The sequence below is a fragment of the Coccinella septempunctata genome, chromosome 2 (assembly GCF_907165205.1).
Source record: "Coccinella septempunctata chromosome 2, icCocSept1.1, whole genome shotgun sequence".
In the NCBI taxonomy this organism is placed as follows: Eukaryota; Metazoa; Arthropoda; class Insecta; order Coleoptera; family Coccinellidae; genus Coccinella; species Coccinella septempunctata.
The window spans coordinates 41311132-41325382 of NC_058190.1; the positions used below are offsets into that span (position 1 = coordinate 41311132).

Sequence of the window (14251 nt, forward strand, 5' to 3'; positions counted from 1 at the left end):
TAATTTTTTTTATTTACACCATTCCAAAGAAAGGTCGAATATTTTTTCTGAAAATGTATATGCTTCAAGATTTCACACGTAGAATATAACCGAGATGCTTAAATTTCATTAGTCAAATTTTCAACCCTTAAAATGAGCCAATCGACATTGGAGGATTCTCGTCTACGCCAATTTATCTCCAGGAGACTTCATCATAGCCAACAGAGACAGTTTTTCTATCTGATTTTGGGGAGATCATTCTCAATACACTATTTTAAAAAAAATAAAATTTATTCAAATCTCTAATATAAATTCTTTACTTTCATTTATTATTCTTAAGGTAATTGAACGCTTCCTCATATTCATTATAAGTTTTATCATCTACAATCCTATCCTGTGAAATAAAACGCCTGAAAGGCATATCTAACCACAAATCCATATTTGATCTTAAATAAGATGAGCTTCTCAGTATGTGATGCACCTTGTTGGAATGTATGAAGGCATTTATTTTCTCACAAAATGTATCCATATAAATTTCTTTTCCTTGAAACTCTAGAAATGAATCTAAAAAATAATTATTATCAGAGTAAAGTTGAAAAAGGAGTAATTTTATTTGACTCACATTGTTTTTCTGGAAGTATTACCTCTGGGTATTCCAGAGATGATAACACCTGCAGTTTATAAATTTTCTGTAATATAACTGCAAATATTTTTTCTGGAGGTTTATGTGGGTGCTGCAATAAAGATGTTAATTCGTATAGAATATCATTGGGTGTCAATTGGTCCATTGAGAAATCTTTCATCGAATCTCTGTAGAAAGTATCTCTATCACTGAAACAGAAAACATTCATGGTGTATCAAACCTCAACAAATGATGTTAGTTGTTTCACGAATTTCCGTAAATTTAAGTTAACTTACACAAAATAGAAACGTTTAATGAAATCCATTGGATAATCATGAAAAACTTCTATTTCATTTGAATTTATATTTTCACTCAAACCATCAGCCCAAGATGGATTGAATAAAAACTTGTTCAATTTCCTGACACACACAAAGGTATCCTCTTGACATTTTTTTATTCTTTGCATCAGATCTTCTTTTATTTCAATGTAATCCTCAATTTCTTCAACTTTCATTTGCTGAAAATTAGCGTTGTTAATTATCATATTATTTCACAATCAAATTTGCTCACAAGTTCATTTTTTATTTTATTCATTCTTGTCTTCAAGGTTTTGAGTGTTGTTTGATGATCACTTGTATTGTTGTTATAAACTTCCTTATGTAAGAAATGAATAGCACCTTCTAATTTGATTGCATCCATTTGAAATTCTAACGACTTGATATTTCCTTCTTCAAGTTTACATAGTTTCTTCTAAAATTACAATTACAGTTTTTTCACAATCAATTTGATTTAGCCAGAATATAACAAACCTCAATTTCAGATTTTTTTTCTCGTATAGCGGTTTTCAGTTCTTTTATTTGTTTTTTGCTCTTCAAACACAACAAATTATTTTTGATGAAGATGAAATTTAAAGGTAAAAGATCATCACTACAAATTTCCCTGTTTCTGAAACTGAAATCAATTCGATAGATTCACAATAATTTTTATAACCATTAATTTATATCAAATATCAAGACTTACCTCGTTTTCCCCATGCTCTGTTCTAATTCTAACTTTACACTCCTCAGGAGGGAACAAAGGGAATGCCAAATAATCTCCCTATTACTATTTTTGAATATATTCTCAATGTTCTCATTTATATGCCTATTTGAGAAAGCTTGAGTGAAATAATCACGTTTCTGTTTCCTTTTTTCGAGATATGATTGCCCACATATATTTGTATCGGTTCCAAATATATCTCCCTTGGAGGACGTGATGTTTGAATTTGATTTTATAGTTGTCTGTTTGTAACTTGGCTGAGAGGAGAGCAGAAATTGATCATCGGCTTCAAAATTGAAGCATGATTCAGGCAGAAGATCTCCGGAATTATCTAACAAATGCAAATCATCGCAGTTAATCCTATTTGTGTTGTTCTCTTTAGAAGCTTCTGTGAATAGTGCCCTGGCAGTAGGAAGGTTATTACAGCTAACAAAACGTTGTAAATCATTAACTCTTCGTTGGCTTTTTTTTACAGTACTGAAGCAAACTTTTGACAACCGCTTTATACTGGGCATACTTGTTTGGGAAAGTGTGCATTCAAGTTGCTTCATATCTGCATATCGGTAGTTAATACTACATTTTTCAGTTTCCACCAGAAGATGATGCAGTTGTTCCTGGAAGTCAAATTTATCGAAAAATTTTTTTAAGACCTTGAAATTTTCCAGCACTATTGTTAGATACAGATGAGCTTTCTGTCCAGTAAAAGCAGGGTTAATTAAAATAAATATCAGGAACAGATATACCCACATAGAATATCAAACCAGACCAAATTTCTTGCGGATTGATATTGGATTGATATTGGATTAATATAGTAAAACATAGAATCAAATAAAATGTAAATGTTTATAAAAACTCACAGATATTGAATCAGATGACACACTCAGTTCCATCGGAACTGATGATATTTCCCTCTTGCTGAGTATTTCTTTAATTTCTTTCACCTCATTCTTATAATGGTTGCATTTAAGTTTGATGGCATAAAGTTTAATTCTCTGTTCTTCGTTTCTCTCTTTCATGCTATTAATAATTACATCTGAAATGAAATCGGAAATGTTCTAATGAAGTATTTCATATTTTGAAAGTAATCAAGCAAATATAAATTATCAAAAAACATATCATACTATAAGAAACTGCATACAACTTACAGTTGGCTCTATTATTACTTTGGAGAGAACTCTGTTTATTCTGTTTTTCAAGAATTCGAGCTTTTATTTTAGCTATGTCTTCTTTAACAGTGTTGAGGCGATTATAAATTTCAATCTCTGGGACTGGACATTGGGAAGCATTCTGAAAAACATAACATAGGGAAAAAGAATAATGACTACATTAGTCATTGAATTCTTATAAATTCTCACCAGTGGCAATTTATTCTCAATTCTATTGATTATTATGTTTTTTTTATACATTTCTACCTCCTTTTTTGGTTTCACATTATTTATAATTTGTTGCCAAATGAAATTGGTTGATGGATTTCTAAAAATATACTGTTGAGATGAATTCATAGTACTTAAATTTTCCATGCTTACATGTGAAGGGTACTTGGAAATGTGGATGAGAAGCCAAGTTTCTCGAAACATTGTTGCAATCTTTCTTTTGTATCCATTTTTCAGTTTTGCAAATGGTTTCTAGAAAAATATTTCAACTGTTTCCTTATATTTGTTAGACCTTGTTCGTGATAGGGATAAGGCATGCAATATTACAAGAAAGGGGTGATCATTGAATAATGCCAGCAACTTCATTAAAAAGGTGTTGAATTTCACACCAAGTTTTGTAAGATCCAATACACTATGTTTTGAATAAATATGCTTTGAGAATTTTGTAAGAATAAAAAAAAATAATTAGAAGATGAATAATGTAGCCATTCTAAAAACAACAAAATATACAGTTGAAAAGAAAAGAATCTCACTTTCAAAATTACTGTTAATCTAAACCTGGTCCTGAATCCAACTGTAGGTATTCGTTAATTTGATTCCATTTAATAATTTATAATTTATTAATAACAATTAACCAACAGATCAACAGAATTCGTTGGTTTTTAAATTTAAATGTCAAGTCAATGCACAGATAACAGCTATATCACGACGATTACGTATTTTTCTATGATCATATTATTCAAACAGCCCAAATTAGTAAAACAATAACAATAGATAAATGCATTGATAAACGATAAAGTATAATATCAACCATTCCAGAGGAATAAAATTAATATTTGGTATTCTATTTCACACGTATTTCGAACATCGACCGTTAGAAAATTCAAATTGACACAGACCACAGAATTACTAATCACTTATTTTCAATTTCAAAGCAAAGTAACGAATTTTTCATTGAAGTCGTTAAGAATTTAAGAAAATGGATAAAGAGTGAAATAGAATTAGTAATGAATTAATTTGTTAAGTGTGTGTTGATAGTTATATATATCGCATTTTTTATCATATATATAATTTAAAATGAGTTCTTGGGGAGAGATACTTGTTGAATGGGTAAGTATTTTCAATTCTAATTTAGAAACTTACACTTCACAAGAAATATTGATTTCAGTGTAATTGTTTACAATTGAATCCCAAAATAAAAGACATTAATGAATTGAGAGGTAGTGATTTCTTCAAGAATATATTATCAATTTTGTGAGTATAAATTATTTGAACATGCTATGATTGAGATCTTTACCTTTGTGTTCTTTACTTCTTTACTCATATTATATATTTCAGAAATAAGTCTGATGTATCGGGTACGTTTTTTCACCTATTGACACTTTTGAATGATACCTACAAACATGCTCAAATTGACGAAATCAATTGTGGGTCATTTATGGAACTTCCAGAAGATAAGCTCATAATAATAATATCTTTATTAATGCACTATACTTGTATATATGATGGAAGAGATGATTTCACATTACCCCTGTGTCATAATCTATCTAAGAAATCCCAATTATCCATTAAGGATTTCTTACAGAATGTAAATAAGGATGTGACCTACTCTGATCTGGAGAAACTTGTTGGAAAAGATAGAATATATGAGCATGCTGAATCTAAGCCAACACAAAGTCCGTTGACTGCTGTTTTCAGAACTCCTAGTTTAAAACGTAAATTCAACTATGAAAAAGATAGAACTGTTACCAAATTGAAGACTGCTCTTGAACTGGAACAATATCAGAAGGCTGATATAGAGGATGATTTGAAACTGCAGATTAAAAAAACACAAAAACTTGGTAAATTTCTAATTTTTAAAAGTTTTTTCAATATTGTTTGGTTTATGCAGCTTTCATTAGATGGGGGATCAGCCTATTGGTAGATCGAAATTACCTAATCCCAACTGCTGACTAGGTTGACTCCTAAAATCTTACATCTTAGTTCTTAGGAAAGCTGCATAAACACATCCCATCATGTTTTTTTGATGTGGAATTCAAGTACTACTCCAATTTCTCCTCCTGTTTTTCCTACTTAATACTACATTTCAAATAATTTTAAAATTTGTATGTATCAGTTATTTTATATCAATTCTAATACTAAAAATTGCTACTGATGAGCTCTAATTGGTTAATATACTCTAAAAAGAGAATTAATATTGGAATCATGGCTGTTAGTTAAATTCAAGGCATTCTGCAGTAATGTAGAAGGCAGAGGCCTTTATTTATTCACATACATATTGAAGACAAACATTTAATTTCAGAAAAATTGTTGAGTAAAAGTAACGATGAAATAATTGCCTTGAAATCTGAAATTTTCAAGTTGAAATGCCAAACACCACCCCCATGTTCTAAAAGGCCTGATTTGGAACATACTGTGAAGTTGTTGAAAAAACAATTAGCGAACTTCGAACATTATATTGAAAATAATGAAAGAGAACATGAGCAGTTGAGAGAGGAACATCACCTATATAAAGAAAAGGTATTATTATACTCTCAACAAATATTAAGTAAAAAATTTTATGCATTTATTTCAGATCGAAGAGTATGAATTGAAATATGCAGAGTTACAAAAAAAATATTTGGCATATGATGAACAAATTGATGAACTCACTGAAATGTTGAGTCATAAATCTTCTGAGGTAATCCATTTGGAGACTTACTGCAAAGAACTGAATGAAATTTTAGAAGGATATCGGCAGCAAAGACCAATATCAACTGAAAGCAGTTTTAGTGAATATGTTCCAGCAAGTAAAGCCAATTCTTCTATTGTGAATCCAGAAAATCTTGCCAGCACAGTGATAGAGATACAACTAAAAGAATCCCAAGAACTAAACGCAGAATTATTGTCAAAGGTAAGTTATTCTAATTGAATCGCATAACATCAAATTTACGAGAAATAAGAATACATCTTTTAATACATGAAATCTAAATTTTTCAGGTGAATATTCTTGATTCTGAACTTAACAGCACGAAAAAATATTTGGACAAAAAGATAGAAGAGAATGAAATATTATGTAAAAAAATTCATAATGGGTTTATAAAACTCAAGGAATTCAAAAAAGATGTACAAACAATGAAAAGCTATTATGGAGTTGAATCACGAATGCACAAGACATCCCTTGCGCAATTGCAACAAGAGGTAAAAAATGTTTTGTCTCTTCATGCAGTATCGATAGCTAAATTCGATAGTGAAATTCTCATAGAAAAGGAAAATAATAGGTCATTGTCGATTCAGTTGACCGAACTTGAAAAAAATTTAGTTGAAAGTACAGTTGAAAAAAATTCGTGTATAAACACCATTGAATCTTTGGAACATCAAAACAAAATACTTTCTGTCAAGATAGGGGAACTTCAGTCAGAATTATTGGCCTCTGAAAATGCAAATAAAAACAATTGCGCCAAGATGATAGAACTTGAGGGAACAATTGAACAAAACAAAGCAGATCTGGTGAAATTTACTGATGACAATGAAAAATTAAAACACCAGCTCAATATGCTCCATTCAACATTGGAAGAATATCGTATGACAATAAAAACATTGGAGGAAACTGTTGGACAAAATAAATCGGAGATCTCCCAACTTCTCTCGGACAAGAAACAACTTGTTTATGATATGGCAACTAGTAAAAACCAGAATGATCTCCTAACTACTGAATTGGAGGAATATCATGCTAAAGTTATAATCCTTGAAAGTGAAATTGAAAAGAACAAATCAAAAATAACCAAACTACTTTCTGAAAAGAACGAATGCATTCTACTCATAGAAAATTTGCAGAGCCAGAACAGCTCGCTTAATACTCAGTTGGAAGAATATTTCAGCAAAGTCAAATCTTCTGAGGAAGAAATTGAACATAATAAAGAACAAATTGCTGAGCTTCTTTCTGAAAAAAATCAATTTGTTGATGAAATTGAAGGTCTTAAAAAACAGAATGGGGATCTGATGACTGAATACTGTGATAAGATCAAATCTCTTGAAGACCAAACAGAGCAGAGTAATAATACTTTGAAGGAGCTTGATTCGGAAAAAGAAAAATGTATCCATGAAATTGAAATATTGAAAAACCAAAACCAACTCCTGAATACAAGATCTGAAGAGAATAATTCAAAGATAAAAACCCTTGAAGCTGCAATCGAGGAAAACAAAAAACAACTAGCTGACCTTCATTTGGAAAAAAATCATTGCATTAATGAAACAGAATTTTTAAGACAACAAAATATCCTCCTTAGTACCAATTTAGAGGAAACCTCTGTTCAAGCGAAAAACCTTGAAGAAGAAATTGAAGAAAGTAAAATGAAGCTGGCAGAGTCTCAGTCTGAAAATGAAGGTCATATCAGAGAAATTGAAGCTTTAAAACTACAAAATAATATCCTGAATACCACATCAGAAGAATATTGTTCAAAAGTGAAAACTCTTGAATCTACTATTGAACATTACAAAACTGAGGTTGCTCAACTTACATCTGACAAGAATCATAGCAATGATGAAAATGAGACTTTGAAACACCAAAAGAACCTTCTTCAAAAAGAAACAGAAGAATATCTAATGAAAGTGAAAACCTTTGAGGATGTTATTAAACAAAGGGAAATAGAGCTGGCACAACTGCATTCCGAAAAAGATCATTGTAATAATGAAATAGAATCTCTAAAGCTCCAAAATAATCTCCTAAATACCAGATTAGAGGAAAATTATATCAAAGCAGAAAGTCTGAAAGATACACTTGAACAAACTAAAAAAGAGTTAGCTAATCTTACTTCTGAAAAAACTCATTATATGAGTGATGCTGAAGCTATGAAAAATGAGATCAATCATTTGAATAGTAGAATAGAAAAGCTCACCACAAATTTGGTGTCAAGTGGTGAAAACAATGAAGACTATCAAAAAAGGTTGAAGGTTTTGGAGGATGTCAATAATGAATATTCAAGAAGTATTGAATCCCTCAATGCTTCACTTCAGAAAAACCAATTAGAACATGAGAAACTGATGAGTCAAAATAATGATTTGAACAAAAAATTGGCAATAACAGAAGGGTTGATTGAAGATAGTAAATTGAAAATTGAACTCCTTGAGCATGAAAAAACAATTAATCTCAAAGCTACAGAATTATTACAAAAAAATTTGAAGGAAAAGGATACGGACATTCAGCATAAAGATGAAATGATGAAAAAATATAATCAGGCACTTATAAATCTAAAAATTGAAATGGTAAATACCAAGAGGAATTTTGAGGACTTGAAGTTATGTCTTGCAAATGAAAAGAATATGTTGTACAAATTGATTGATGACCTGAAGAAAGGCAACTTTGAACTAGTAAAAAGTAATGACAATCGCATTAATGAAATCGAAGAAAAGTTACTCGAAGAAAAGAAATACAGTGAAAGTTTGAAGTACAGAATTCTTGAGTTAGAAGAACAATTAACCAGTGAAAAAGAAAGATTTTCTCAAGAAATAAAGCACTTAACTTCTGAAAGAGAGAATTCCTGTAATGAACTGAGGATTTCTGAGAAGAAAAAAAATGAAATTTCAAACAGAACAATTATTCTTCAAGAAACTATCGATAATTTGAACTCAGAAAAATATAAGTGTCTCCAAGAAATTGAAAAAAAAGATGCTAAAATAGTAGAATTAGAAAGTCTCCTTTCAGATTTGAAAGTGCAATCTGAGAACAATATTTCCAACAATATTCATCTTAAAGAACTGATCATTAAATATGAGGATTCTGAGAAAAAGTTGGTCAAATACATTGATTTTGAAAAATATATGAAGCAACAAATTGCTGATCTCAAGGTTTTCCATAAGGAAGAGTTCTACAAATGCAATAAATTAATACTAAAACTAAAGGAATCTATAAGTATTTTTAGCTATAGGTTGGCAGAATCTGAAGAACTCAGGAGAAAAATGCTTCTGGAACAGAATGAATGGAAAGAATCAAATACATCTCTGTTAAAAGACTTGGAAAATGTTAAAGCTGAAGTTAGTAAAATTAATAATGATTGGGCGGACGATAAAAAACAGAAAGAAAAATTATTGAATGATAACCAAACATTGAAAGATAATTTCATTGGTTTAACTCAAACAATAAAACTATTCAATCAGGAGTTGAATAAAGTAATGACATCTTTGAAGGAACGCAGAAGTAAATCCGATTTCATATTGAACGACATCCATAGGGCTTATAAAGGATTGGATACACAAGAGTTACTCAAAACCCCTGAAAAGAGCCATAGAACTAATGATGTTTCAATTGAAATTGATAATCTTGGTCAACAAATATCAAAACTGAATGCATATATTGATATCTTCTCAGAAAAAGAAACGTTTTATCTGAAAGAATTAGAAACTATGAAAGAAGAATTAGCAGCATCTAACCATAGTCGTTTTGATGTGGTACAAAATTTGAAGGAACAAATTCTGGACAATGAACATCAAATAGCCACACAGACAGAAAATCTCCATTCTGTTGTGGAAAAATATAATCAGTTACAATTTGAAAAACAGGAGTGTTTGAACAAAATGGAAAAACAGGAGAAAGAAATCAGTGAAATTAAGAAAACACACTTGGATGAAATAACATTGAAGAAGCTTCATATCACGAATTTGCAAGAGAAAATACATGATCTAGAAGATGAAATTGTCAATTTAAAGAAAGTGCATAACACCAAAACTGGAGAAAATATAGAGAAACTGATTACTTTGGAAAATCAGAAATCCAAGAATGACATAGAGATAGAAAAATACAAAACGAAAATTATGGCTCTAGAAGCTCAAGTTGCAATATTCAGAGAGGAAATTTCAAAACTTAAAAACAAAACTAGCAAAACTGAGGAAGAGTATGAAAGTTCCCTTGCCAATCTACAAGTCCAAGCAGTTAGAAATAAACTTGATATTACAGAATTGAAGAGGAGGAATGAGGAATTGGTTGGTGAGAACGATAACTTATCCACCCAATTAGGTTTGTTGAATAAAGAGAAAAACCAAGAAATCCAAGAGAGAAAAACTGCGGAGGATCGGTTAGCTGAAGAAACCAACATAAATATTCAATTGAAGAATGATAAATGTGCCCTAGAGGAAAAATTGGTAAGTATTTACATTTCTAAATTGATTTCATTGTCAATATTTTTTTGCTGAAAATTGTAAAAATTAAAGAATTAAGATAAAGTTCAGAGTAGACACAGCAAAAAAGTGGGGTCTGCTAGAAAAAGTTCCTAACTTGGGTGCTGTGGGATGACTGTCAGGTTTTCATTTACCTCAAGCACCCTGTGTTAACTTAACATAATTTCTAAACTGGGTTTTGACCATAACTTTTATTTTCAAAGTTCTAGAGCAAGTTTTTACAATTTCCTATACATAAACTTCTTCCAAACCTAATATTTACCAAGAATGAAATGATTCCTGAAAAACCTTATTTCATAAAATACATAAAAATACCATTAAAACATGAATTGTTCACAGGCAACTCTGAAAGAGTTCAGAGACAAATGTAAAAAATGTGATGATGAGAGAAGCAACAAAAAGTTTCTGGAGGAGAAACATATTGAACTGTCACAGAAAATCGAAGCTCTTATGCAAAGTAGTGAAATGCAGAAGGAAAACTATGAAACATTCAAAATATATTATAAAAAATTCAAAAATGACTTTGATAAGCTTCTTTCTCAAAAGAATAGTTTAGAAAGTTTAACGAATAATATGAGAGTTCAGATGGTGTTATTGAACAAAAATATCTTGTCTGATGAATCCAAAAAACTCATGGAGAAAAAAGAAGCTATAGATATCATTTCTGAAGATATAATAAAACAATACAATAGATATTCCAAGCAAATAAACGAAATAGTTCAAGAATTTGTGGGATTTTATGAGAGAAACTGTGACAATATTTTTGCAGCTCTGGAACTAAAAATTGAAGATTTCTTAGAAAAACACAATGTTAATGAACTTAGTGATCATATATCCGACCTCACTGAGAGAGCTGTGGATATTCTAGAACAAATTAAGGCATCACAAAGAGAATTGGAGAATTTATATAAAGATGAAGATAGCAAAATGCAACAAAAAGAGAATATACTAACAACTTCTAAAAAAATTAACATTGATAAAATCAAAGAAGATGATTTGAAGAAGAAGAATGTTGCACTTAAACAAAAAGTAACTTTATTGGAGAATACAAAGAATAACTTGGAAAAAACAGTTAAGAAGCTAAGAGAAGAAAACAAGAAACTCAAAGAGGGCGACAATAAGCCTGGAACTTTGGATAATGATTTGCATTATAAAATGTTACTTCAAGAATACATTTCATATAAAGAAGACCAGGAAAAAGTTTTGAAAGAATATAAATCATGTCTTGAAGATTTACAGAAGGAATATGAAGAGCACAAAGATAATTGTATGAGGTCTTCAACGCCAATTGGAAACAGATTCTTTTCCAATCCTGAAAAAGAGAAATGTCTTGAGGCAGACTTGGAAAAATTGCAAGAAGCTTTTTCTAATGTAAGAATAAACAATGAAAAATTGGAAAACGAAAATATTCTTTTAAAACGAATGATTGGGGAACACAAACAAGAAATAGGCAAGTTTACATCGATTAAGGAAGCATATGATAAGCTTCTGGAAGAAAATAACAAGTTGATGACAGAGGTTGATACAATGAAGTATAAACGGGCAAGAGATAGAGATGAGTTCTTGAGATGGTTGAAAAAGGAAAGGTATGAGAATGAAATGAAAAATACAAAGCAGATACAGAACATTAAAGCAGAATATGAAACCAAATTGGAAAAAATGAAGGATAAAATGGTGAGTTTGATTGAGAAAATCTTTCATTTAGTATTATTTGGTTAAAACTATTCATTCAAGACAATCTTTGGTAGATCATAAAAAATCCCTAGTTGAAGTCCAAAAAATTTGATTATGTCCCATTTGAAATAACAAAATTTTTCATACCTTCTGGTATAATTGGAATACCTAAAATATTCTAGTTGAATAGATTATGATTCACAAATTGTCAAGAAAAAATATCTCCTGGCGGTTTAAATAAGTTGATTCTAACTTCTTAATGAAAAACCCCTTCTTTCACTAATTATGATTTATGCAGTATTTTTTATCTCTTATTATACATAACATGAATAGAACAATAAGATGTGTGATTAGGGTTCATTTACTCAAAATATAAATCTCAATAAATTAATTATTTTTATTACTGAGGAAGCATGATTTTTATGGCAAAAAATAACGATGAAAACTTCAAATTTTCCCTTTATTCATCTCAAAAATGTTATAGTTAGAAATGATTATCAATTGAGTATTTTGTTTTTAAGATAAAATTATATAGAGAGGAGTTGAACAAAGAAATGAGCAAAATCAAAGGAAGACAACATGAAAGTGTGAGTAGACCCCTAATTCCAACAGAAATAGTATAAAGAGTGTTATTCAATACATTTCAGGCATCTTTACTGAAAACTATCGAACGACTTGAATGTGACCTTTTCGAAGCCAAACAAAAAATTCAACTACTCACTGAAAGAGAAATGCGGAAGAACCAAGAACAGAATATTTTCTCTCAGATGCATGGTTCCAACTCCCAGGTTCATGAATTGGATACTTTAAGTCTTAAAGATTTCCCCTTATCTTGTATGAACTCGACCGCTATAGACTCCAGGCCTCGTAATAGCATAGCTAAACTGATGGAATTCAAACATCCCAGCAAAGTGAATCCTTCAAGTTTGGACACTAGAAAACAATATGATGAGCGTCAAGTGAAGACACTTCCTAGATCAGGCACTATTGTTGAGGAAGTTAATATTCGAAGGAGAACATCTTTTGGAGTTCCTAATAGCATGGGTATAATTTTTAGGCTATATCTCAGAAAAATGTATGCATAAATTGTTTGTTTGCAGGAAACTTACAAATGGAAGATGAAGAGGAAATGTTTAACAATAAGTATTTAACAGATTTGAAGCAAGGTAAATGTGATTTACCATCGTCTGAGGATAGAGATTCCAGAGTCTCAGAACTAGCTTGGCGAAATTCTTTGGTTCCTCCGCATTTAAAATCCTCTTATCCAGCTGAAACACAGTTTTGTAGCCCTGAACGATTCAGAGAGGATGACCTTAAGGTGAGAAACATATTTAGTTATTTTCCTAACTTGTGCGGGAAGGGCGCTTTCCGATTGAGTTAAGAACCTTATTTTTTCTGCGACTTTTCTTTTCCCTTTTGCTTCACTCATTTCTGTTTATGAAGTATCAATTTCTTGCACTAGTGCAGGAAATTTTTTTTTCCACCAATAGCCTGGGGGGTATAGTGCGGGAAGCAACACTTTCAAAACTAAAATGAGTGCAGGAAAGTGGGTAAAAACGCACAGAAATAGAAAAAATATATGTAATAAAAATTACACTTGTATTCCTGGTAAATACTTCTTTTATTTCATGCCACGCATAGTGCACCAAAAAAAGGTTTTTTTTGTCATATTTTTAGTCTGGAGGCGCATTCGACGATAGTTCATGTAAATTGCTACCAGCTGAAAAACGAAAAAAAGACTTTGGCACTACATCTTATAAGAAACCTGGTCCACCAACTCCTAGCAAAAACGGTGGCCGATTATCATTAACTGGAAGCGAAATGCATGTGACCAAAGATCAACATTCTGAATCCAAAAAAAGCACACCAGGACGGATAAGATCTCTTTTCACAGGAAGAAGTTCATCAAGGAGCAGTATTGAGGTAAATGTAATTTATGTATTCTTATTTTGCGTCCATCATTGAATGTTTCCGCAGGAAAAGACTTAATATTTGAAAAAAATACCGCTCAGTAACTGTTTGTGAAGTATGGATACGACATATCACTAGTAAAATAAAAATCTCAACCAAAACTTTGTTTGAAGATGGGCAACTACTCTGGTTACCACTTCGAACAAGCTCATAAAAACTCCTGACTTCACGTTAGGGCTCTCCTCTTTTGCACTTTATCACTGAGTTTTTGAACTCACTATATAATATTGGTGGAATTTGTAATAAACCTAATAATTTGAATTTTTTCAGCCTGGCACTTCACCTAAAAAAAGATTAAGTATTTTCCGTAGATAGTGTATGGGTGCAGTGATTCAGACGCCAGTGATTTTAGTTTTTAATCTGTATTTATGTGTTTGTTTGATTTATTTTATTATATGTTATACACTCCATAATTGTAGATTTTTTTTTATTTTTATTTGAA

The 14251-nt window shown here is 30.8% G+C and overlaps 2 protein-coding genes across 3 annotated transcripts; one reads left to right on the plus strand and one right to left on the minus strand.

Moving 5' to 3' along the window:
• Nucleotides 1–251: 251 nt before the first annotated feature.
• LOC123308450 lies at nucleotides 252–3695 on the minus strand. Of its 2 annotated transcripts, none has more exons than XM_044891098.1 (11): nucleotides 3546–3695; nucleotides 3166–3264; nucleotides 2995–3112; nucleotides 2785–2926; nucleotides 2497–2672; nucleotides 1622–2253; nucleotides 1411–1552; nucleotides 1172–1351; nucleotides 898–1118; nucleotides 602–810; nucleotides 252–543 (listed from the first exon to the last, which is right to left on the minus strand). In XM_044891098.1, the coding sequence occupies exons 2-11, from the start codon at nucleotides 3240–3242 to the stop codon at nucleotides 302–304; spliced, it is 2139 nt and encodes a 712-aa protein (XP_044747033.1). In that variant the 5' UTR covers nucleotides 3243–3264; nucleotides 3546–3695; the 3' UTR covers nucleotides 252–301. The 2 variants fall into 2 exon arrangements, with proteins under 2 accessions (XP_044747033.1, XP_044747034.1); XM_044891099.1 differs by having other exon boundaries at nucleotides 3166–3281; nucleotides 3546–3661.
• A 145-nt stretch (nucleotides 3696–3840) lies between these two features.
• On the plus strand, nucleotides 3841–14222 carry LOC123308447 (interaptin-like). Its single transcript, XM_044891095.1, has 12 exons — nucleotides 3841–4122; nucleotides 4181–4266; nucleotides 4351–4853; nucleotides 5315–5532; nucleotides 5588–5905; nucleotides 5992–10128; nucleotides 10504–11838; nucleotides 12360–12425; nucleotides 12486–12882; nucleotides 12939–13156; nucleotides 13516–13761; nucleotides 14080–14222. The coding sequence occupies exons 1-12, from the start codon at nucleotides 4090–4092 to the stop codon at nucleotides 14122–14124; spliced, it is 7602 nt and encodes a 2533-aa protein (XP_044747030.1). The 5' UTR covers nucleotides 3841–4089; the 3' UTR covers nucleotides 14125–14222.
• The last annotated feature ends 29 nt before the right edge of the window (nucleotides 14223–14251 follow it).

Coding starts and splice junctions, on each gene's coding strand:
- LOC123308447 (XM_044891095.1), top strand. CDS start 4,090: ATGAGTTCTTGGGGAGAGATACTTGTTGAATGG. Junction 4,123..4,180: donor GAGAGATACTTGTTGAATGG/GTAAGTATTTTC, acceptor TATTGATTTCAG/TGTAATTGTTTACAATTGAA. Junction 10,129..10,503: donor GTGCCCTAGAGGAAAAATTG/GTAAGTATTTAC, acceptor AATTGTTCACAG/GCAACTCTGAAAGAGTTCAG.
- LOC123308450 (XM_044891098.1), bottom strand. CDS start 3,242: ATGGATACAAAAGAAAGATTGCAACAATGTTTCGAGAAACTTGGCTTC. Junction 2,254..2,496: donor TGTCATCTGATTCAATATCT/GTGAGTTTTTAT, acceptor TTTGACTTCCAG/GAACAACTGCATCATCTTCT. Junction 1,119..1,171: donor ATAAAATAAAAAATGAACTT/GTGAGCAAATTT, acceptor GCTAATTTTCAG/CAAATGAAAGTTGAAGAAAT.